Here is a 25,568-nt window from a genome sequence, read left to right on the forward strand (position 1 = left end):
ACAGGAAAAGCAATATCTTTGAGCTCCTCGATGATTTGTTTCCGTCATCTGAAGTGCTTAGCCAAGCCCGAACTAAATTGATGTGTTCAATTAGTAATCTGAATTCAGTCGTCATAAATCGAAAAATCGAGAAATAGAATCTTAGAATATAAGATTGATTCTAATCCATGTCTCATGTCCATACAATATCATGAAGAACGAAGGAATAGTTTATCACTTATCTTAGGGCCAACATTTGATTTGAATCAGAGTTCGGCAGTTGCTTCGAAAAGCACACTTTGTTGTTTGGTTCAAGGTTATACTTGCAATTGTAGTTATAGATTTATCCAATTGGGAGACTGTTGGATTAAGGTGTCTAAGCTCATAACTAAATTGTTATATACTTTTAATTAAAAGAAAAGTCATTTTTGGGTTGCCTTCGTAACTAGTATCTAAGTAGAATGACATTTGGAGAGAGAGGATAATTTGTTAGTTTATTACATGAATAATAAACTAATTGAAAATTGAAATAAGTGATTTATTAATATATTATATTTGCATCCACTCTCCTCTCTCATAACAAAAGGATAGCCGAAATTTGCATCCATTCTCCTCTTTCATCTTGTCTTTTAGTTGTTAGGGCTTGGGTACAAGCCATTAGAGGCACTAAGCTTTTGGAGCTAGCTTTCTGAAGAACCAAAAGAAAGGATCAAGAGATTTATTTGCTATAATAAATCTAAGGTATATAAACCCTACTCTTGAATTTTTTCTAATTTTCAATAGGGTTCTTGATATTCATAGTATGTAGTTATTATTTCTAAAGACATAGATCATTTATAGGTTGCATGTGCCCTTAAGTGTTAAGCGTTTTTCCGCATTCACATGTTTATTATAACCTATAAAACCCATCATTTATTTCACTAAAAAAATAAAAATAAAATCCAAATCATATCATGTTCTCACCCACTGAATTTTTTTTCTTTACTTGATGATAAAGTCGTTGAATCCACATCGTTTCTTACTTATCCAGTCAAAAACATTACTATTCATACGGGGAGGAATGTCTGAAATCAAGCCAATTTGATGAATTGTCTCGTACTTGTAGAGGTCCAATGAAATACACATTGACATAGATCAAGGTCCATCAATTTCTGCAAAACAGGTCCGGTTTAAGAGTCGATCCGATTCGGTGCAGTCCAAATGCTCATTTTTACGTCCAAGAACCGGAAACCAGACCTAGCCAGCCTTAATAGGTCCAGTCTAAGGTCAATAATTTCTGTTAAATCGGTCCGGTTCAATTACTTACCCCTAGTTTGTTTAGTCATTTTAATGTTTTGCAGGTAATAATTACTTTTGCCTTGAACATAAACTATTATTCCACGTAGAGCTGGCAAAAATCGACCCAACCCGAACCCAACCCAAAATTAGCGGGTTGGGTTGAGATTTTCAACCTATTTAACTTAAATGGGTCAACCCGTCTAACCCATTTAATTAAATAGGTTAAGTTGGGTAATAATTATTAACCTGTTTTCAACCCGTCAACCCATTTAACTTATATATATATATATATATATATATATATATATATATATATATATATATATATATATATATATATATATATATAATTATTTGAATATTATCATGTATTAATCAAAGTATTAATTTGTAAATTATAATGTTGCATTATTATTATCTAAGTTTAATAAAATTCAATCCTAATTTCCATCTTTTTTTAGCGACAATAATACTGGTCACTCTCCAAAAATCACTGTGAAACTATGTATTTTTAATGTTATTTGAAAATTTTATTTGTATTTATGAATTAAGATTGTGTTTTTGTCATAATTATGAAGTTTTATTTACGTTTTATAATTAAGTGGTATAATTTTTAATTATATAATTTATTTAATTGATTTTAAATGGGTTAACTCAAGTTTAATCCATTTATTTAATAGGTTGGGTGGGAACTAGATAAACAGGTCAACCCGGTGACAACCCATTTATCTAAAAGGTTGGGTTGGGTTGAAAATATCTACCCATTTAAATAAACAGGTTGAGTTGGATTCAAATTTTCAACCCAATTATTAAATTGGTTGAACCCGAATCCAACCCAGATCGACCCATTGTCACCTCTAATTCCACGCATAACATGTTTTAACGATTATAGTGCGTTTTTTATATATGTTGCCCACAAGACGTCCATATGTTGTCCTGATCAATGATAGATTTATTTAAATTTCATTATTACTGTTAATTTGTTGCAAAATATTTATTAAGTTGTTGAAAAAATTGCAATCTAAAAAAAATGCAAACAAGAATATTCATAGTTCTTTTGTGGTCCATTAATCTCCTTCTAATAACGTTTGACTGTTTCTTTTTATAAGATTCTTTTCAGCTGGCAATTCTCCTATCAAATTTTTATTAAATATTTTATAGTCCCAATAAGTATCCAATGATAACATGTTATATAAATATATTTTATCTAAATTACATAATTTTCCAAAGTAATAAAATTCTTAATTACAGAAAAACAAATTAATAAAAATAAATTATTTTCTATTAGCATTTAATGGGAGTACTTTGGACGGACACAAAAAGTATGGAGCCAAAACACCCAACCGTTAACCGATCTCCCATTAAATTCCCAAACCCTTCGTCAACAATTCCTATCCCTAAATATTTAATTCTAACTTTGAAATTTTTACAACTCAACAAAAAACATGGATGTCGAGAAAAAAGATGAACAGCCACTCACAACCATCATCGCCGACGACAAACACCGCCGGAAACGCAAACGCCGGAGATGCATCTGTCTGTCGGTAATCGCCGTTATAGTTCTCCTTGCTTTAATCATTCTGATCCTAGCTCTCACCGTCTTCAAAGCCAAGAAGCCCGTCACCTCCGTCAACTCCGTCGCCATCAGCGATTTCGATGTCTCTGTTAACCTCCTTCCGCCTAGGGTTTCATTAAACATCTCCCTCGACCTTGACATCTCGATTAAAAACCCTAACAAGGTCGGTGTCAAGTACCGAAACAGCTCAGCGATTCTCCTGTACAAAGACAAAGACATCGGTGAGGTTCCGATTCCCGCCGGTGAGATTGGTTCCGATGATACGAAGCGATTGAATCTCACGCTCACTGTTTTTGCCGATCGGTTGCTGACGAATTTTGATGTTTATAGTGATGTCATCAGTGGAAGCTTGCCGGTGTCTACCTACACTAAGATCTCCGGTAAAGCTCGTATACTTAATATGTTCAACATTCACATCACTTCTGTGTCATCGTGTGATTTGAACATCGATATTTCAAATCGAAGAATTTCAAATCAAACGTGTCATTACAAGAACAGATTATAGGGTGTTAACAACTTATTATGATTTCTAGTTTTGTTTTGATTTTGTGTTTATAGAAATTTTGATTTTCTTCCACTTGTTCTTCTTTAGTGAAGATGTACTTTTGTTATTCTTATCTTCTTTCTAGTTTTCACTCTGAATAAAGTTATTGCTTTTGCTCTTTCGGTTGTTTGTTATGGAATGAAATCATAAAGTATTTAAATAAGTTCTTATATTTTATTCTTGAATGATATGAATCATTTAATGTTTTTGATGTTTTAATAAAATTATAAAACTTTTCATGATGTAAAACAAATTTGAGCAGATTAAGATATCTTACAAAATAAGTTTCCTAGATATAAATTCATTAAAAATATATTATATATATATTTAATAAGTGATCAAAGAAATTTTTATTCAATCGCTTTAAAAACAAGGTCTGCTAATAAAATAAAATATCGCGAAATCTCAAAATAAAATACAGTTAGGATGGTTCAAATGATTTTTTTTTTAAGTAACAAACGATAATTTAAATTTTAAACAAAGATTTTTGAATGTCCTAAGACCAATTTGGTAGTGATACTAACCATAATAAATATTAAATAAGATGAAATTTCTTATTAAATAAAATAATAAAACTCTGTGATAATTAAAATACCATCGATGAATTAGGTTAATTTTGATTTGATTCTTTATGTTTTCTCAAATTTTAGATGTAAATTTAATTTTAAAATATTACATTTCTTGCAAGAAAGCTTCAAATTTAACACAAGTTTTTTATATTTATTGAAAGGACAATGACTTAGATCGGAAATATATTTTCTGATTTGTATATATTTGGTTACTAAGTTTTTTTTTTCATCTACATTTACCCAACTTGTTAAACTGTACACATTCAGTCCTTATGATCGACTACTCCAGGTAAGCCGAAAAAAATGACTTAATAGTTATATATTTTTCACTTTGTACATATTTAGTTTTTAATATTTTTATGCACATTTAATCCTTAATTTTTTTTTTTTTTTTTTTTTGCAAAATAAGTTTATGTTGTTTTTGTACACATTTAGTACTTATGACTAGTTTCTTTAGATTTTTCTCACTCCTACGTGTGACAATAATTAATAAGGTGTTCGGGGTTGTTGATACTTATGGTCACCGCAGTCTCAGTTGTTTGGTTGTTTAGGTCTTATGGTTTTTTTTTTTGAATGACAAATCTAATCTAATCCTAAACTACTCTTTTAAATTCATCTATGTCTTGGACGGGACTTGAACTCCCAATCTCAAGGAGGAAGAGCAACATCTGATACCGCTAGGCTAGAAACCCTTTGGTGTTTAGGTCTTATGGTTTGCCTTAGGTCTTGTGTTCTGAACGTCGTAACTTCTTCATATGATCTCGGATTTTAACGATCTTTATATATGCATGTTCGTATTTAAGTATACTACAACTTTCGTTTATATTACTCCCCTTAAAAAATAATATATTTTTACTTACGATCTTTATATCCATGCGTTTTTCTGAATGTATGTATGAAAGTTTTTTTTTTTTGTAAAATCGTAAGTAACAATATATTACTTTTTAATGGGATTAATCTAAACGAAAATTGTAGTAGATTCAAATACTGACGCGTGGATATAAAGAGCATTAAATCCAAGATCATATGAAGAAGTTACGACGTTTAGTTAACAAGACCTAAGTCAAACCATAAAACTTAAACAACCTAAGAGTCTAGATTGCAGTGACCATAAGCATCAACAACCCGGACACCTTATTAGTGATTGTCCCACGTATGATTTCATTTTTTAATATTTTTATAAACACCCTTTTATAAATTTGTTTAAAATATTTTTGTTATAATTATTATCTATGTTATCTTAATATATATAACCGTGTATTACATGGGTTATAATCTAATGTAAAAATATAAAACAATGTTTCATGTTTATATCTAAATAAAAAACCGGTTTACAATCTTAACGGTTTATATCTATACATTTTAATGAATATTTATTAGTTAAAAATAATAAGATATTTGTTGAAAAGTATAAAAGGTAACTGTTGATGTCGATAGGGACTAATTTTTAAAAATATATATATTAATATTGCATTAATATAAAAAGGTAACTGCGAAATATGATATTTTAAAAAATCTAAAAAGATTTTGATGTTCATGACATGATGCCACTTTTCTGCCGTTAGGGAAAAAAATAATAATAATAAAATTAAAAAAAAGAAATAGAAAAACTCTATTAATGATACAACTTCTTATGCATAATACATAAAAGGTATATATCATGCTTGAAATTTCATGCATCTGAGTTGGGAACACATTACATGACTACACATGAAAAGTAAGGTCATGAATTTTAACTTTTAGATACTAATAACTAATAACTAAAGTTTTCGTGTTCTAAATAATGGAAAGAATAATATGAAATCTATTTGATGGAATGCACGTACTTTTTTTGTGTGTATATATAATAATATAAATGGTTTATGTCACATAATAGTTGTCCAAATGTCTTGGGGCCGAATATATTTTGTCGTACACCAAGTTGATGAAAAAAGTATCTATCAACCAAATGTTTAGGGCTAGAGTCCCGTTTAATACGAAAAAAATATAGATATATAAGCAGAATAATGGTGTATATTAGATTTTTTTCATAAAAAAACATAATAGTTGTTGTCTTGTTGATTATTGCTATTTTACGTTTTGGGCTTTTTATCTTTTTACCAACCAAATCATTCAATTTTCAATTTTGTTTAAATATAGCCGTATTGTCCAATAATAACCCTATTGAAATTGGAAAACCATGCGATCGAGTTGGTTTTATGAATTTTTCTCTCTTTTAAGTATCAACTTTTGTTAACGACTACATTTTCAATTAAAAAGAAACTGGCAACAAAGAATTTACAAAGTAATGGCAACCATCGGATTTTTAATCCAGTTATTCTAACTTACAGACATTTTAGGGTTTCTAAATACTAACTAGATGAAAGAAAAAAGAACAACATTTTCAAAGATCATATCTTTACGAAACTTTTTGTTCCCAAAAACGTTAGCATTTTGGTAATTTCAGAGAACCCAATTGTAGTCATGCAAATTGATTAGCTATTGGAATTTTGCATATTAGTCTTAAGATCGTAAACGAAATAGAAGCATCTATAATAGCATTTAAATTTCTTAATATGTGATAGTACAAATGTATTCAATTTTGATAAATTACCAGGTTATCTTGTTTTATTTTGGTGGCATTGATGAGGTGGATTCCAGATTGATAAGTTATGTGCTTAGTTAGCGTTGTGGCCTTAAAACTATGTTTATCAGAACCAATCACAACCCACATTTTCATTTAAAAAATATTTTTTTCTCATTTATATATACAACCAACCAAATTCAAATTCAACAACTAACATAACAAAAAATACATTCGATATCAGACTTGCAAATACATATGAAAACATATATTAATATTTTATTTTATATATAAATAATTAAAAACTATAAATTTTGATATAGTTTTATACTTTTTATTAACTATATTATTTAATAAACAGTTATTAAAGTGAGAAAAAGAAAAAAAAATAGCATCATCTCCTTGACTTACACGTGGCAACCACTCCCACCAAAGAAGGTTGCAGCAGGTATGGAACTCGCAATCTTTAGTTTTTATTAATTTTTTGCTACTTAGGATCCATGGTGGCAACCAATTGCTTTGATGTAACCAATAAACATTAATATTAACCGTTTGTACATGTGTGTCATGGTAAAGCTACAAAATTTTCTCATTTCCATTACTCAAGTTTTAGGTTATAAAAGTAGGAAATCTTCATAAATGTTGTAATTTTCTATAATGAGGGATGAAAAAGTCAATAGTTTTTTTTTTCTTAGATTGACTCATCATTTCCCAACAAGTGGTTAAAGATAAAATGTTGAAAATGCATAATCTTACAAATGGTGTTGGATTTACCCATCATTTGAGTGTGATATGTGAACTTGTGGGATTGACCCATCATTTGCAAGATTATGCATTTCCAACATCTTGTCTTTATACCATTTGTTAGAAAAATGTAGGTCATTCCAAGGAAAAAAAAAATTATAGTCCTTTTCATCCTACATGATAGAAACATTTATGAAGATTTCTCACTTTTATAACCTAAAACATAAGCTACTAACGGAAAATGGGAATTCAGTAGCTTTACTATGAAATTAGGGTAGCTTATGATTCTGCATCCTGGTTTTTTGGAGTCCAAGAAGTCTAATTATCACACTCATCTTTAGAATCTCACCTAACCCTAATATTTTGCAAAACTGATTCATGGAGACTTTGCATATACTTTGGGCATTGAGGAAGACGAAGCCATTGATTTCAAAAGAATGGTTTGGGGGGTGACAAATTGCTATTCTTTCATATTCAGAACACCTCAAACACCAACTAAGCATGAAATTTATTCATCTAGACTTCACCTCTGCAATGCCAGTAAGAAATGGGATACCTACGTAATTAAATCGAATACAATTCCAAGCCTTTTGGACTTTATTATTACAAAAAAATTGTTTTAATAATAAATGATATCATAATGTACTTATTCTAATGAAAATTCTCCTTAGCACATAAGGTTGATTACCAAGTGTCCACCGAAAAACCAAATAATTATCAAACTTCAAATACAATTGCAACTTTTTTAGATTTGATGTTCAAAGCTTAATTGTAAATGGGGTCATGGGGCGAACATGTAATGACTTTAATGAAGATTTTTCAAAATTAAATGGTATCTTATCAATGATAACCTATTGAACCATGAGTTAAGGGTCGTACGATGGCAGCGTTGGATTTTTTTTTTTCAAAATCTGTTGACTTTAATTGAACAAATAAAACATAGATGGATAAACCGCAAAAGAGTCAAAAATATGGTGGATTTTATGTATTTTGCTGGGTTTTTTTTAAAACGATGAAAATATAGACATTTTGGGACCCAACAGTCAACAATCCTACGTATCAGTAGGATTTTCCAGACACCTGTAGTACAAAACCTACAGTCTCCACCCATTTTCTGATTCATTCATTCATTCATTCATACATAGAATCACCATGAATGATAATTATACAACATAATGCTAAACATGAAACATGTAATAATAAATAAAGTGCCAGTCCTCTTCTACATTACCAACATGTCTATTAAGTATTAATTGGCCAAACAAACTCCAGAGGAAGGAGAGATTTAAGGACATTTTCTCTGAATGTATGAAGATCCATGCTCTTCATACCTGTTGTCAAAACACATACAATAGTTTTACAACAATTTTTAGGATGTTCAAATAAATAAAAGTAAATGTAAACATTAACTTACTCGGATTTAGAAAACCACATTTGTTGAAAAGAGCCAAGAGATGCTAATATGCTCCCCCCTATCCAAACACTGTCAAAACCATAATATCCAATTACACACACACACACACACACACAACATGTAATGGATAATAAGTGAGTGAAAAAAGTAAAGTAAATATGACATGTTAATGTTGTTACCTGAACCTTCTTTCAGTTGAGTTGCCACTAGCCAATACTTTAACTCTAGCTGCTTGAGGAGATTCCTACAAGTCAAGTTTTACTAATTACGACATTTTTCTACAATAACTAAATCTCATAAAAACATTTGGCTCAAAAGGGAGGTTAATGGGACAAAAATTGCAACATGTAAAAGACATAAACGCCCCCGTCAGTAATTGAAAGTACAAACCTCCAGCAAGTCTTTCTCAAGACGTTCTTTCAGTTGTTGCATTGAAGCTGTGCCACCAGCAAGCTGCCATGTACAAAACAAGTCAACAATCAACATTACTCTCTCTATGTATAGAAAAAGATTAAAATATATAACACAAATCTAGTATATTTAAAATCTTACCAGGATACTACTGAACAATTCTCTTCGAATGTCAACATCACACTTATTTATGCTCTCTATAACCTGTATTATAATATTTTAAAACAACACATTCACATAAAGAGGCTATTAAATACCAATCTACTTTTTTTATTTGTGTAAAAATATTTTGAGATGATTTACCATTTGTGGCAAGCCACGAGCAGAAGAAGCAATATCTACACAACCTTCCATGCCAGGTATAGTCTGTGAGATCAAATTTTAGAAAAAAAAAACAATGCATAATCAAAACAATAATTATTATTTATTATTATAATATAATATAATAAACAATACCTTGATCAGAGAGGGATTAAACAGAACATCAGGAGTCTTAAATCTGTCAGAACCGATCTCTATGGTCCTGTTAATCGAGATAAAATTAAAATCAATAAAAATCTTATTCTGGTTCTCGGATTCAGACAATTGGAATCCGAGATTCCATTCCATGGTGTAAAAGCAATAAACTTACTGTCCATCAGGAAGTTCATATGCTGTCATGGGAATGTTGGAATAAGACGTGTCTGAAATCAGAAACAAAATCATGCATTCATACTTCATACCCATACAACAAATTCGGTAATATATATATTGATATATTAAAAAAGAAAAAAAAAAAAAAAAAAAAAAAAAAAAGGGACACCAACCATCATATGGAGTATCAGGGGCACGACACACACATTCCTTTATATCGCTAGCAATAACCCTCTGTAGATCATCATAAACAACAACAATAATAATAATATTCATGATAACAACACTTTTGAAAAGAAACTTCAATCCAAATGATAACAAACCTGGCAATAAAGTCTATAGCTTTCAGTTGTGTTAGGGAAATCAAGATCTACAGTCTGTAAAAATCAAAGCCATCAATGAAAATTTTATACAAAACTGCTACATAGTTATATGAAATTTATAGTGAGGGATCATCAATGTGACTGAATGCTATAGAAAGTATAATGCTATAGCAAACAAATGAATGGAAGTACATTGTTCTTTCTTTCATTTATCCCTGATTTCATTGTTAGGGTAAAAAAAGATTTAAAAAAATAAGGCTAAAGCTAACCTGAAACTCTCCTGGACGAACTTCCTTCCTTTTAAAAGAGTATCGAGGCCTTATCTGCATTTTAGATAAGCAAAAAGCCAAAAACATATAATTATACAGCTACCCAAAAACACTTTGATTATTCACAGAGTGTAAATTCAATCAGTAGTAAATATCAACTTACTTTAACTCCTTTGCTTTCCAAGCTTTTCATTAGGCAATCAGTAAGAAGTTCTCCTCCAATTGGAGATGCTGAAACAGCCTATTCCAAAATTAAAACATACAAATTAGTTAGGGACCAAAAAGAAAAATATAACAGGGTATTTAAAAAGAAAACACCCATGTATCATGTATGGATTAAATGTTTAACACATAAAGCTCATTAAGTCAAAAATATAAACATCCACTTAGAGCCATTTGTAAAATGGATCAGTGCATACCTTCTGTAGAACATAGCCATCATGTACAGGGGCAACAATAGTTGATCCTCCACCACTGAAGAATTATTAACCAATCTAAAGTATCAGCTCGCATCCAAGTAATAGTAACAATAGAAAAATCAAGAAACTCTAGATGCAAAATAGAAACTAAGGTTTAATAAACATCTTTACATATTTCTAACTTCATCATGTAAGTTTTATCAGATCAAAAAGCATGAATAAGAAAGAAAATTGAAGACTAATTGTTGACAAAAAAATATATATGTATATGTTTTCATCATACCTATCAACAACCAATGAGGTAGCACGCCCTGAAGCAAAAGAGGTGAGAACCTAGAAGTAAAATAGGTGATCAAGATTAGATGATATGATCAATATGAAACAAGATGAACTCAAACAATTTTCAGTCTTCCTTCAAGATAGATTTGTTAGAAAGGGGGGAGAAGAGAGCAAGAGCATACAGCATTTTTTGCTAGAAACAATGCAGGAGCTTGGTATTTTTCAAACATAAGCTCTGCAGTCCTGTCATATTTAATGTAACAGATGTTTTATAGTAGCATTATCCAGAAGTAAAGAGAAAACATTTCAAACAAAACGTATGAAAGCAACAATGGCAATACTGTAACTGCTTACTTTTCTCTCTGTTGTTGAGTGTTAGAAGAAGGTTCTGCAAGTAGCATTGGGTGCTCTTTAGGATCAACCAACAGGCATTCCCTACAAAACAATGACAATAAATCAAACAATGGAAAGAAATGAGCAATTTCAATAATGGTATAATTTGGAATCTGAAGAAATTGAATCTTGTCACATGTTTGGTTGCCAATAATAGATTGATGATTACCTGAAGGCGTGATCCCAAATGCTTTCTACAATATCCCAATCAGTAACAATTCCATCTTTTATTGATGGTAGCACCTGGTGAAATAGCATGGAACTAAAAACTTACAAAGGATAATTTATTGAAGTATGTCAGGTAGTATCTTTTTTTTTTTATAAAACACTGACCTCCATATGATCACGGCGATATCCCATTGCACTAGAGCCTACATATAACTTACGTTTTCCTTTGGATTTAGGCTCACTATTCTTCTCTGAGTTATCATTCTCATCAACTTCCATTTGATCAATTGAGCCAATGACCTTCATATGTAATCAATCAAATTAGTATCATCAAATTAACATATGATCATCGAGAAATAACCATACTTCAACACCCCTATACAAGTTCTAGAAGAACACTCAACTGCCTAGCTCCACATAACACTTTTAGAACATTGTTAAGATTATTCTATTAATGTTTATAATATATAAACATGGAAAGTAAGAACTTTGTGTACAAACAAAATGTGTTGCTATTGTTTGTGAAAAACATTTTCTTGTCCCCTTAGCATTCATTATGTGATTAACATGTACCAACCAAAGAAACCTTTCTATTCATGTAGTGACTAGTAGGTCTTGGGTGAACATACTTTCAATAAATCTCCATGTCAAAAATAATCCGCTTCATAGACTGAATCAAATTCAATAGTGAGATATAAATCACAAATGATACACTTCTGACAACTTGTTATACATTAGAAGTCTCACTGTACCCAAAAAGCAATTGGAAGTTATTTATATTGTTAGGGCTTCTAATTCGTACAAAATCAAGTCAACTTTGAAAGGATGTGAAGGGAAGTCTTTTACAAAGTCTTTCCCTTGCATTATGGATAACACCTATGATTTAGAATATTTTTTCCACAAGGATCACCCCAAATATTCCTTGAACATCAATCACGGGAGACTTCAGTCTTACAAGTTACAATTAGCCTTCAATAGAATGGGGAGCATTTGGTTCTTTGGACCAAAATATAGAATCTTTTAAAAACTAAATGACAAATATCGGCCATAAACATATTATGCCGTGTGGAATAATGAGGAGTATCCAAACCCGACAAAATCCTGGAGGATTCTCGTTGTTTCTCCTCAAAGACACGATTGAATTGTGTCTTCTTTCACAGGTTATACAGGTCAACAGTCGTAAAATGTTATCTTTCTTTCTCTTCGTAAGAAAAGGTAACTCCTTAGCCACAAAACAGGCATGTTTACAGAGAAAATTCAAGCATGCATTACACTAGAGAAGAACGAGAGTGGGTTTTAAGTGCTTACAGAAGGAAAAACAGCCTTAGGAGCATCTTCACCAGCGTAACCAGCTTTACATGTATGCGAACCCAAGTCTACAACTATCGCAGATACTTCGTCTAAAAGAAACCAGCATTTGCAGAATGTGAAGAATTAGGGTTTACTGGTGTACATATACATCTGCTTTGGTTGAGATGACAAAATTGGAGTGGAGTAGTACTTACCTCCCCCATACATGGCTTCACGTAGGGTTTTGCTTCTTCGATTTCGGAGAGTGGCACAAAGCGGGCGATTGCGTTGGGGTTCCTCTTTGAATGTTGCTACCAAACAAGCGAAAATCTAGTGGGCAGTGGAATACCAAGTACACGCGCCAAGATTTTGGGCCTTTTTCTCTTATGGGCCGTTTGTATCTAGTTGGTATCAGTTTGGTTTTTTAAGAATTAGTTTTTTCATATGGGCCGATTTTATATGATAAAATTAAAATTCTAATCATTTTATAAAATAATTTGTATCTAATTAGTTAATAAATAATATGGATAATGTTATTGTTGGGTAACAAAGTTATATTAGTTGGTTTAAAAGGTCTTTAAATTATTTTTCTGACTTTTTTTTTAGGGAACAATATGTATATCCGCATGCTTATTTGGTTCGTTTTACTTGAAATTCTCGGTTTCGATAGATGAGGTGGCTTTATTTTTTTGGGTTAATGTCAATATAACCCAACTACCGTTTTCCTTTTGAATCACTTGTGAGTTGTTTTTGGTAGAGGTTTTAAGTATTTTGATCGAGAAGGAAATGGCTCCTGGAGATCTGATTATTGGTTTGTTTATAACTTTATATCAAGTGCAGTTAATCCCAATAATTTTACAACAATCTATTGATAAATCTTGTGCATTGTTCATGATTCAAAAATGGAGGATTCAAGGGATATTGAAACTACCTCATATTCAAAATCACCATCGATTTTCAGGATTTCAGACATACCCGAAAGTCTTCAAGAACATGTTCCCAGCAATAAACATGTATTTATTCCACCACCACCACCACCATTGATTTTCGAGTGAAAACAAAATCAACCCAACAAAATTACTCAAACCCAATGAAACAAAATAAAACCCAACAAAAATTGGAGACTGAAATCGCATATGGAACCTAAGTGATTATATTTGGAAAATGTTCATGATTTTATTCGGTAAATAACTAATTTCTATATGACTAACAAAAAATTATACAACATTTCTCTTACAAGATCAACACTTAGAACAACCCCCAAAAACATTTCACTAATAAATGATATGTATCATATGGATTCGGATTGTGAAAGGTTCAATATCGACCTGTTTGAGGATCTTCTCTACATGATTTGTGGTAGTTTCAGTCAGAAACTTGGGGTGAATCGCGAGTTGCAGGCGAAATGTATAACGTCATCAACGGGAAGTCGAGGGTTCCTGGGTTAGAGCATCCTTGTATTTCAGGTTCTGAGAACCGGGCTAAATATTTCTCCTAATTATTTATGGTAACACATAGTGTTGGGAGGGTTGAGGAGGTCCTGCTATGTGCAGTAGGCGAAGATACCATGTGCGGGTCGACTGTAAGTCGTAGGCACAGAGGCAAGGAGGAGCGGTAGGGTTGAGGCGGTAGGCCGACAAACCCTGAGAATTTCAATCCGGTGGTTGATTGGATTCGACATATCGATATTCCAACCCGAGGCTGATCGGGTCAGTCATAAGTGTGTGTGGGTTATGATTTTTATGATTGTGTTTTGGCAAGGACTCCAGGTTTCCTGGGTGTGATCCACTTTAGGAATAAGGGAAATTGGGTTCCCGATTTATCGGGTCATTTCAGGTTTTGCCAAGGATGGCAAGGCAACGTATCAATTGGGTCTCCCGGAGGAGCTCAATCAGACTTATAGCACTTTCCATGTCTTGCAGTTGCGAAAGTGTGTGTCGAGAAAGGATGTTGTGGTATCATTAGATGATATACAGGTCGATGAGCGTCTGAATTACGTGGAGAGGCCAGTGGTCGTTCTAGAGAGGAAAGTGAAGGTTCTACGGAACAAGGAGGTACCTTTGGTAAAGATACAATGGGAGCATCGGAGAGGATCCGAGTGGACTTGGGAGTCGAAGGCCGAGATGTGGGAGCACTATCCGGAGTTGTTCACCACAACAGACTTCGAGGACAAAGTCTAGGTCAAATGGGGGAGCGTTGTAACATCCCAAGATTTGCAGGTACTTCTGAATCCCCTCTTTTATTATTATTTTATCATTTGTAGTCCCTGGGCTTGGAAGAATCAAGTCATGAGAAGCCTAAGGGCTAAAGTTGCAACTTTGAGGCCAAGAAGAGTACGCTAAGCGTACATGAGGTACGCTTAGCGTACTAGGCACGCCCTAGTATGCTGGGCGTACACTTGTGTACGCTGAGCGTACTCACGTCAGATGGAAACCCTAATATTTAGGGTTTGGGTGCTATATAAATGTCCTTATGAGCTCAAAATCCTCCATCACCTCAGCCTCCATAGATTTGAGTCGTTTTCCCCAAACCCTAACCCCCTTTCTTGAGTGTGTGAGCTAAAAGTTTGTGTTTAGAGTAGTTGGAGAAGAAGGCATTGCATCAAGAAGTTGGAGGAGGAAGCAAAGCTTGTAGATCTAGGGTTGTTTTGTGCTCTAGAAGCTCCATGAGGTAAAAAAATCTCCAACCTTTATGCTTGCATGATGTAGATCTTGCCATATTAGCTTTATGAAACCATTTCTTGTCCAAAAAGTCCCAAGTTGGTGCATGCTATGATTTGAACGAAATAAGTTGTCCTATCAGACCCTAGAAAGGGTCCTAAATGATAAAAATGATGTCCCAATAGCTTAAGGTGTCCCATGCATGTAATAAAAAGGTCTTAATGGGTTAATACCATGTATTAAGAGCTTTATGGACGTCCAAAGTCTTAAAGTTCAAGAATTTATGGTTCTAAGACACATTTGGTCGATGGATCTGGAATTTGGGCTTAAGTGCTTAAGTCATTAAGCACTTACTAGAGTTTTGGTAAAACTTACGTACGCCCCGCATAATATCTGTACGCCCAGCGTATTGAGTCAACCACCCCGATGGTGGTCAACACAAGGCGGAAGTACGCCCAGCGTACCAGAGGAGTACGCCCCGCGTACTCCCTCCCTCTGTTGGGCTTTTGACGAATTGGGTTTCGGGATTGGGCCGCTTTTGGACCAGTTGGACTTGGGCCTTGCTGGACTTCTGAGTAATTGTGTTTTGGGCCATTTTTGGTATTATATCTTAAAATAAGGCCCAATTAGGGAGTTGGGCCAAATTGGGAAAATTGGGTCATTAATGGGCTTTGGATATATGGACTTTTAGATCATGGATTTGGTATTGGGCCTTGGCCCAAATCAGAGAAAGGGCAATAATGGACAATTACCCTATGTGGGACCCTTGGTCAAGATTGATATACCAATTGTTGACTTAGTATTCGTTATTTTGGATAGTTTGGGATTTTCAGTGACACAGCAGTCGGAGACTTTCAGTCCAGTTCTACACTACTTGTGAGGTGAGTTTTTCTCACTATATCAACAGGGTCTACGGTACCAAGGTCGGCCCTTTATGTTTTGTATCCTGGATATAGGATGGTTGCTATGTTAGTGATATGTTAGATCGGTATCGTGGCTATAGGATGGTTGCTATGTTAGTGATATGTTAGATCGGTATCATGGTTATAGGATGGTTGCTATGTGATGTGTTTTGAGCATAACATCTATATATAGTGTACATGCAACCCTAATTGCTTTGATCTAGGTTTTTTTAATTTGAACATACAACTATGAATACCAAAGCATAAACCCTAATGATGTAACATCCCAAAAATCAGAGGTAAAATTTTCATTTTTAATCCAACCCAAACATAGATACCATTTATTCCAAACATTCCAAAATAGTATTAATCAGAAACATTTATCAGAGTTCGTCCCGAAATCATTCATTGCGGAAATCATGGGTGTGTGCACTGCGATCAATCCGAGCCCTTCATATCCAAATCGATGAAACCTGAAACCAAAACTGTAAACCGTAAGCACAAATCTTAGTGAGTCCCCAGAGCATACCCCACACACAATCCACATAACACATATTGAATTAGCCATACGCTACATGAATCACATAAGCCATGCATTCGACAAATAAGGAAGCCCTGGAAACCCTCCCGGGTCTTATACCAAATACCACGGGAACCCCCACGTGGTCTTTATCTGCCATGGGAACCCCCACATGGTCTTCCTGCCTTGGGAACCCACACAAGGTCTTCACTACCAAACAAGACATATGCAAACTATACATTCAGGTATACTAGGATGCCATGGAAACCCTCCAAGGTCTTATACCAAATACCACGGGAACCCCCACGTGGTCTTCCATGCAAATGTCATACTAACATACGCATAATCAATCAACAATCCACACAACATGAAATGGGTCGGCCTTGGTGCCTTAGACCCATTGGTATGGTGAGAAGACTCACCTCTCGACTGCTGAACTGATAAGCTGAAATCCGACATATCCCACACGCTACTCCTTCTCAATTTCCCATAATCATCAGGTGATTAGCTTAACTGAAAGGACCCCTTTCTATACTTTCATATTTCTGAAAGACCCAAACTTTCATACTTGACAATATAGTTACTCTATAACATGCTACTTGCATATTCATAAAATAATATTTTTACATTGATAAAGTCATTACAAAAGATTGGATACAAACCGACTATGTTTTAAGATTTTACATGACTACCCAGGATATTGTAAATCTATACAAACCTAAACCAAAATACAAAAAAATAATATTACAACTATTCTAAGTCTTCCAACTATACTGGGTGCTTATTGCCTGCATTATGTTAAAACATTGGGAGGGGTAAGCGATAACGCTTAGTGAGTTCAATAATAGATACAATATAACGTTATGCCATATATATACCAATATGGCATAAGCAAATAGGAGCAAGGAACAAAAAAGGCATAATGTGATAAGTTTTCCCTAACAATTATTGATTTGATTCAAAGATATACAATCATTGAGACATAACAATTTCCATACTTGATAAACATCAATAATGCTTCGGCCCAAATGGCACTGAAGACAAACAATTTCTGATTAACATTAAGGTAGATTTCAGGTTTTCACGCCCTGTCTAACCATATGCCAATGCCATAGAATAGAGTCATTCACTTACTGGGGGACATGCTCTACATGGCCAGAGGCTACATACCAGTACCACTGTGAATCTGAGTTCTTAAACTGATCACATGGTCAAAGGTATAACTTTGCTATCATAAATAGCAGAAATAAAAATAACACGGGAAAATACTCAGGAATAACATTCTACCAAAGCCAAAGTGATGCCTATGTCATACACTTCATGGTCAACGGTTCATACCAATACCCAAGTGATGCCTATGTCATACACTTCAAGTCAGAGGTACAGCCTTGCTATAAAAATAGCGGATACAACAACTCGAGATGATAACATGGAAAGGCACATAGCACATATAACACATAACATACAATAGTTTCTACATATTAAACTCACCTTAAATTAACCGGGGGTCAAAATAATAATTTGGGCAGCATTTCGGTTCTAAATATGACTTTATTTGTTGAAAACCGGGAGTTTTCTTGAAAACCGGACTCTGCGAATGTAGAGCTTCGAAACCGAAAAAAATAAATTTTTCGGGCTTCTCGGGAATCTCGGGGCACGTTTCGGGCTTTGGAATAAGTATCGGGGCTTCGGGGAAGTCGGAATGTAAGAAATATAGGCTAAGGGGTGAAAAAGGGCAAAATTCTAACATTTACCCGAGAGGTCTTGCACCCCTTATATAGGTGCGAGCCTCGGATCCGAAGCGAGGGGAAGAGAACAGCTGTCTGCGAGGCTCGAAATAGGTGGCAGCAGGGCGAGGCTCGGACGGACAGGTGCGAGCCTCAGATTGGTCAGGTGACGCGTCTACAGCTTCGGATCGGGTCAGGAGCCTTGGTCGAATCAGGAGCCAACACGAGGGTCGGATCACGTGTGGCATGCGAGGATCACGTGGCCCTTCGGACACATGTGCGACACGCGTCGCTTCTCGGACATGCCACGCGGCAGCTTTGGACACGTGGCCAACTCCGAGCGAGGGTGACGTGGCAATCACTATTCATGTGAAATTTCTCGAAAAATGTGCTCAATCTTGTAAAATCCATAACTTTATCATACGGACTCCGTTTTTGACGTTCTTTATATGCACGTGTAGAGAAAATTATGCTCTACAACTTTCGTTTAGACTTCGTCAGAAAATTTTGACTTTATTTTTATATTATTATTTTTAACAGACCGGGACTCGTAAATCCGTTAAAAATTCATAACTTCTTCATCCGACGTCCGTTTTCGTCAGACTTTTTACCGTTGTACTACTAATGACGAGATCTTCGATTCTCGTTTAGGTTGTGTCGGCTAAAAATCATTCAATCTAAAATTCGAGTTTTTAGCTGTCTACTGCTAAGCTGAAACTTGTAAAAATCATAACTTCCTCATACGAAGTCAGATTTTGACGTTCTTTTTATCAAACTTCTCGGTTTAACGAATACTACGACTTTTATTTAGATCACTAAGGCTAAAAAGTAGTTTATCAAAAACTCACTTTTTACGTCATTCGGCACCGTGCCGGTTTTATCGCGGATCTTCGATTGGTCATAACTTCTTCGTTATAACTCGGATTTCGACGAGGTTTTCGCCTACGTGTTTCTAACGAGATTATCTACAACTTTCAATAATAAAATTTTACTTATTTTAAATTTTATATTTTCGCTAAATTCCACTATTTGGCTTTTAATTGGAATCTCATAAGACTTCCAATATTTTATGAGTGATTCTAAACATAGTTTTACTTCATTTCTAGTAAAAACTATCTGTTAGAACTCAACACTCAATTTCACATAATATTATTAACTTTTCGAATTACATAACACGATTTCAAAACGTGTATGTTACAAATACCTCCTCCTTTTGAGGATTTCGTCCCCGAAATCACAACGATTTGGACAAATGAGGATATTTCGCTCTTATCTCATTCTTATTTTCCCTAGGTATAATTTGAATCTTATCAGTGGTGTCTTGAACCATTTCAGGACCACCAAGGATTTTCTGTCCTACATTATGCTAACATAATGGTGTTCACATTTACTACCGAACTCTAAGACACATGCACGGAGCATATATTCTACTGTTTGGATTGTTCTCTCCGTCTAACCATCTGTCTGGGGATGATAAGCTGTGTTGGGAGCAACTCGAGATCCCAGTTCACTTTTCATACTCACCCAAAAGTGAGAAGTGAAACGAGTATCATGATCGAAAATAATCTTTAGTGGCACACCATGTCTCGCCACAATTTCGTCTAAGTAAACTTATGCGTATTTCTCCATTAGAACCGTTGTACGTATGGCGAGAAAATATGCACTCTTATTCAGCCGGTCGATAATTATCCAAAGGCTATCATTCACAGTTTTCTTCTCCTCTTTCAAGGTATTAACTGTATAAGCCGGATAAGTAGAATATCCCTTCGACATAAATTTACGAGTTTTTTTTAAGAAAGAAATTTATTATTTTCACCATAGACCTAAATAGAATCTTCCCTTTCGATAGGGATGCATATCATCTCTTCGTAGCACAAGAGATCTGCGTAGTTCTTTAACAACCAATCCATGTCGAGAATAATATCAAAGATAGGAATTAGGTTAGCAGGAAGATTATAACTTTCAATTCCTATAACACTATCTCTATAGACTTTATCATCAAGTAATAATATATTTCCTATGTTATCTATATGAAATGATTGGACAATTGCGTAACAAGCAATTTGAAAAGAATGTGCGAATTTATAATGCATGAAAGAATCTGAGGCATCATAATCAAATAAGATGTGAGAAGATCTAAAGTTTACGAGAAAATTACTAGTCACAACATTCGAGTCCTAACTTACTTCCTCTGTGGTAATCTAAAATGTACGATATTTAACTTTTGGTTTGCCAAGCGATTGTCAAACTCTTCAAACTTCTTAATTACTAGCGGTGCTCAAACCTGCACCTGCTTATCATTCTCTATTGGGCTTTCGATCCTAATCTTTGAGTTAAAACTCAATTCTCATTGCAGACTCCTGGTCCTTCTTGGTTTATAGACTAAACCCAAGATAAGGTCTTTACTTTTGCTATAACAGCAACTCGAATGGTTTTATTCTAATGACATTTGTATTTCTAACACACAAGACACATAACGAACCAAAATCTTGTATTAGAATCAGATCGAATAAATCAAGCTGATGGAATAAAGAAAACAAAAAGAGTTTGATCAACACGTGGATGCTTCGGAATAGAAAGAATAGCACCACGTATCTCTAATTCGTGCTTTCGGACATATACATCTTTTAGCTTTTGGCACCTCCTCCTTTTTAGTTGGAGTACTCTTCGATTTTTGAACGGAAACTTGACTCCCCGTCATTTGACTAGTAAGAGTAGGGCGGAAACATTTCTTGTGTCCAGTAACACCACATAGCAAGTCACATATCTGGCTAATGATTGCTCAATTCTTTAATGAAGATTGTTATATTTCTATCGACTACCTCGACCATTTACTTCTTCAGTATTCCTACTGAAGTGTTGTCACTATATAAGACATGGTTCTCTGAACCAATCAACTCCTTTCGCGGATTTATACTAATCGGACTCGATTCTTTATGACATTAAGATTTGAACGATAATTATCTTCTTAGTCATTACCGAAACGAAGGTAACGACACACATGAATAAAACAGAATCATTTACTAGCTTCTTGGTAACCTTGTGACTTTTCCTGATCCAAGTGTGAGTCCTGTGCTTCCAGTAGTATAGGCCTCTACTACTATTCACACCTACTCATACTCGTCCCAAGTATTGTCTCGCAGTTCCCAAGTCACCATTCAAAAGTTTTCACAAAGCAACTTTTCACACCTAAGTGCGTTCAAACAAGTACATACAACAATTTCTCCTAGACTCAACTAGGGTTTTCTCGTTTCTATCAAACATATATTGGATTACCTATACTCGCCTTCTAGGATTCTTCTCATGCATAAACTCGATCTAATATATCCTAATACTTTTCCATAGGTCGATAAAAATTTTACTTCCATTTCTTCATATAAATTCTTTCTCGGGTAGTGTCTACTCTGCAAGACATACTACACCTAAAATTTCCTCTAGCAGTGTAAAGACAAATAGTTTCCAACTACTTACATCATCTTCTAACTCATGCAAACCATCATGCATATTTGTTGGTTTCATTATCCTTTCATGACATCGTCATTCCTGTATCTGAGTAAGTCTTCTTCTCATGGTTGTATCTTTTAAGTCTACTTCATAGGAGTCTATCCTAAGAAGTCTGCATTATAGCTGCATCTCAGCAAGCTCTACTAGCTTCAACTTGATTCTCTGTCATTCCTAACTACAACATTTCTTCTCATATAATAATATGAGTGTATATCTTCTTCAACTAAGTACTCTACCTTACTCTAACAAGTAAGCCACTCAGCCTTTTCACAACCAAATAACCTATTTCACTATCCCAATCTTGTATGTTAAAGTCGGCTTAACACACAATGGAACTTCCATAAGGATGTGATAGAAATCAATCATCACTCAATATTATTAAATACTAAGTTTGAGCATCCTGTATAGGGTTACTACTCGAACTACATACTTCATCACAAATTCTTGGCCTAATAAGTCTAAAAACTTCATTAGCCTTTCCTTTGATCTTCATTTAATTCTTCAAAATCTTGTACTACATTAATTTCAATACTGTCGAAGTATTTATCACCAGCTTCGGTTCTTCCGATTCTATAAACAATCACTGCTTTAATCTAGATAGCAATGGAACAACTTCATGGATTTGCACCAACATATTTATCTCACCCAAACGTGTTTCAAACGCACATCTTTCTTCCAAAGATGTTATTATATTATCTTACATATTTTAAATGCACAATACCACTTTATAGGTATTAATACACTATTTACGATAACATTCCATATTTATTATTTCACGATATCCTTCGATCGTTTATCAATAAACTTATCAATATCAATTATCATAAGTATCTTTATTACTTCGAAAAATTTCATGTAAATTCTATTACGAAAATTCTTAGAATTCTAAACATAAAATTTTCTAAACCAAGGTCGGCAACAGACCTTAAACTTTCTCAAATAATAGCAATATAGGTATGAAACCTAAAGCATGTTATATTTACTTATCGTTTAGCACATATTAGAATATAAGGCATATCTCCTCTTAATATTCTAGTGCTTACCCCATTAGGTATTCAACCTAAAATATATCAGATACATATTGTATCATCTTCACTTAACAATTCATATTTAAATCTAGAAATTCTCAAAATTCCTAGTTCATATATACTAATTCTCTAAATTTTTTGAAGTAAGTTAATGTCTTAGAATACTAGGGTTTATCACTACCCAATACCCCACTTAAGTGTTTCCTATGGTTTGTATCCATATATTTACAATGATTCAGTTCATATATTGAACTTCCAATAGTTTAAGTCTAAATACCAATCTGTGGTATTTAGTTCACTTAAACCACTGCTCTGATACCATGATTGAAAGAACCCCTTTCTATACTTTCATATTTCTGAAAGACCCAAACTTTCATACTTGACAATATAGTTACTCCATAACATGCTACTTGCATATTCATAAAATAATATTTTTACATTGATAAAGTCATTACAAAAGATTGGATACAAACTGACTATGTTTTAAGATTTTACATGACTACCCAGGATATTGTAAATCTATACAAACCTAAACCAAAATACAAAAAAAAAAATATTACAACTATTCTAAGTCTTCCAACTATATTGGGTGCTTATTGCCTGCATTATGTTAAAACATTGGGAGGGGTAAGCGATAACGCTTAGTGAGTTCAATAATAGATACAATATAACGCTATGCCATATATATATACCAATATGGCAGAAGCAAATAGGATCAAGGAACAACAAAGGCATAATGTGATAAGTTTTCCCTAACAATTATTGATTTGATTCAAAGATATACAATCATTGAGACATAACAATTTCCATACTTGATAAACATCAATAACGCTTCGGCCCAAATGGCACTGAAGACAAACAATTTCTGATTAACATTAAGGTAGATTTCAGGTTTTCACGCCCTGTCTAACCATATGCCAATGCCATAGAATAGAGTCATTCACTTACTGGGGGACATGCTCTACATGGCCAGAGGCTACATACCAGTACCACTGTGAATCTGAGTTCTTAAACTGATCACATGGTCAAAGGTATAGCTTTGCTATCATAAATAGCAGAAATAAAAATAACACGGGAAAATACTCAGGAATAACATTCTACCAAAGCCAAAGTGATGCCTATGTCATACACTTCATGGTCAACGGTTCATACCAATACCCAAGTGATCCCTATGTCATACACTTCAAGTCAGAGGTACAACCTTGCTATAAAAATAGCGGATACAACAACTCGAGATGATAACATGGAAAAGCACATAGCACATATAACACATAACATACAATAGTTTCTACATATTAAACTCACCTTAAATTAACCGGGGGTCAAAATAATAATTTGGGCAGCATTTCGGCTCTAAATATGACTTTATTTGTTGAAAACCGGGCTCTGCGAAGGTAGAGCTTCGAAACCGAAAAAAATAAATTTTTCGGGCTTCTCGGGAATCTCGGGGCACGTTTCGGGCTTTGGAATAAGTACCGGGGCTTCGGGGAAGTCGGAATGTAAGAAATATAGGCTAAGGGGTGAAAAAGGGCAAAATTCTAACAAGAGGGTTTGCGGCCGTGAACAGCTTCTAGGGTGAAAATGAGAGGCTATGGAGGCTGTTAATGATGTTTATATAGGGGGCAAACCCTAAAATTGGGGTTTTCCTTAAATAGCCCTAACTCGCCGAGTCGGCCTTCCGACTCGCCGAGTCTCTTCCGACCTGCTTCCATGATACGCGACCCTACTCGACGAGTTGGACTCCCAACTCGCCGAGTTGGACTCCCAACTCGCCGAGTCCATGCATATCACCTCCCTAATTGGCAAATTTCCAACCAATACTCGAAACAGGCGTTACAAATGACTAGCATACAAATCCAAAAATCACATATGATTAGGGTTAGAATCTTCAATTCTCTTGTTATGTAGCAATAACAAGTTAATCCTTCTTGATCGTGACTTTTGAAAGCCTAGTGCCCCAAGTGTTGCACCTCTAATGGAGTCACAAAAACTCTATGCAAAGGATGAAGTAGAAGAGAAGGATTTTCGCACTTTTAGGGTTACATAAAGCCTTGGACGAAAATCCCTTGTAATGGGGTCTATTTATACTTGTGGCTGCCAGGGTTTTAGTTGGAAACGCTAATTTGACTACTTAGGCCTTAAGCAGTCCATGGACCCTATCTAGAACAGTCCTTGGACGAATTCCTTATGGGCTTCCCATAGAATTTGTCCAGCCTTATTCCTGATGGGGTTTGAGCAACCTAACAACATTAAGGTGCACATACAACCCTAGATGCTTTGGAACTATGTTTTCTCTATTATACATGCAAAATTTGATTTCCAAAGCATTGTCCTATCTAACATGCAATTGTAGATTCGTATACAATAAAAACTAG

The 25,568-nt window shown here is 34.3% G+C and overlaps 2 protein-coding genes across 2 annotated transcripts; one reads left to right on the top strand and one right to left on the bottom strand.

The window, feature by feature from the left end:
* Window positions 1-2,592: 2,592 nt before the first annotated feature.
* Window positions 2,593-3,495, top strand: LOC145129160 (uncharacterized). The gene has a single exon (XM_079063893.1). The coding sequence runs from the start codon at window positions 2,703-2,705 to the stop codon at window positions 3,336-3,338; it is 636 nt and encodes a 211-aa protein (XP_078920019.1). The 5' UTR covers window positions 2,593-2,702; the 3' UTR covers window positions 3,339-3,495.
* Window positions 3,496-8,339: 4,844 nt separating this feature from the next.
* On the bottom strand, window positions 8,340-13,193 carry ARP4 (actin-related protein 4). The gene is made up of 20 exons (XM_079069573.1): window positions 13,068-13,193; window positions 12,871-12,962; window positions 11,728-11,862; window positions 11,564-11,637; window positions 11,356-11,436; window positions 11,184-11,244; window positions 11,006-11,055; window positions 10,723-10,777; window positions 10,467-10,544; window positions 10,304-10,357; window positions 10,035-10,088; window positions 9,885-9,945; window positions 9,710-9,761; window positions 9,535-9,601; window positions 9,382-9,444; window positions 9,220-9,282; window positions 9,058-9,120; window positions 8,847-8,911; window positions 8,668-8,736; window positions 8,340-8,584 (listed from the first exon to the last, which is right to left on the bottom strand). Exons 1-20 carry the CDS (start codon window positions 13,078-13,080, stop codon window positions 8,539-8,541), a joined length of 1,296 nt encoding a protein of 431 aa, XP_078925699.1. The 5' UTR covers window positions 13,081-13,193; the 3' UTR covers window positions 8,340-8,538.
* Between the last annotated feature and the right edge of the window lie 12,375 nt (window positions 13,194-25,568).

The sequence above is a fragment of the Lactuca virosa genome, chromosome 8, assembly GCF_052849685.1.
Source record: "Lactuca virosa cultivar CGN04683 chromosome 8, Lactuca_virosa_CGN04683_v6, whole genome shotgun sequence".
In the NCBI taxonomy this organism is placed as follows: Eukaryota; Viridiplantae; Streptophyta; class Magnoliopsida; order Asterales; family Asteraceae; genus Lactuca; species Lactuca virosa.

Coding starts and splice junctions, on each gene's coding strand:
- ARP4 (XM_079069573.1), bottom strand. Junction 11,863..12,870: donor CTAAGGCTGTTTTTCCTTCT/GTAAGCACTTAA, acceptor TTACATATGAAG/GTCATTGGCTCAATTGATCA. Junction 11,245..11,355: donor ACTCAACAACAGAGAGAAAA/GTAAGCAGTTAC, acceptor TAAATATGACAG/GACTGCAGAGCTTATGTTTG.
- LOC145129160 (XM_079063893.1), top strand. CDS start 2,703: ATGGATGTCGAGAAAAAAGATGAACAGCCACTCACAACCATCATCGCC.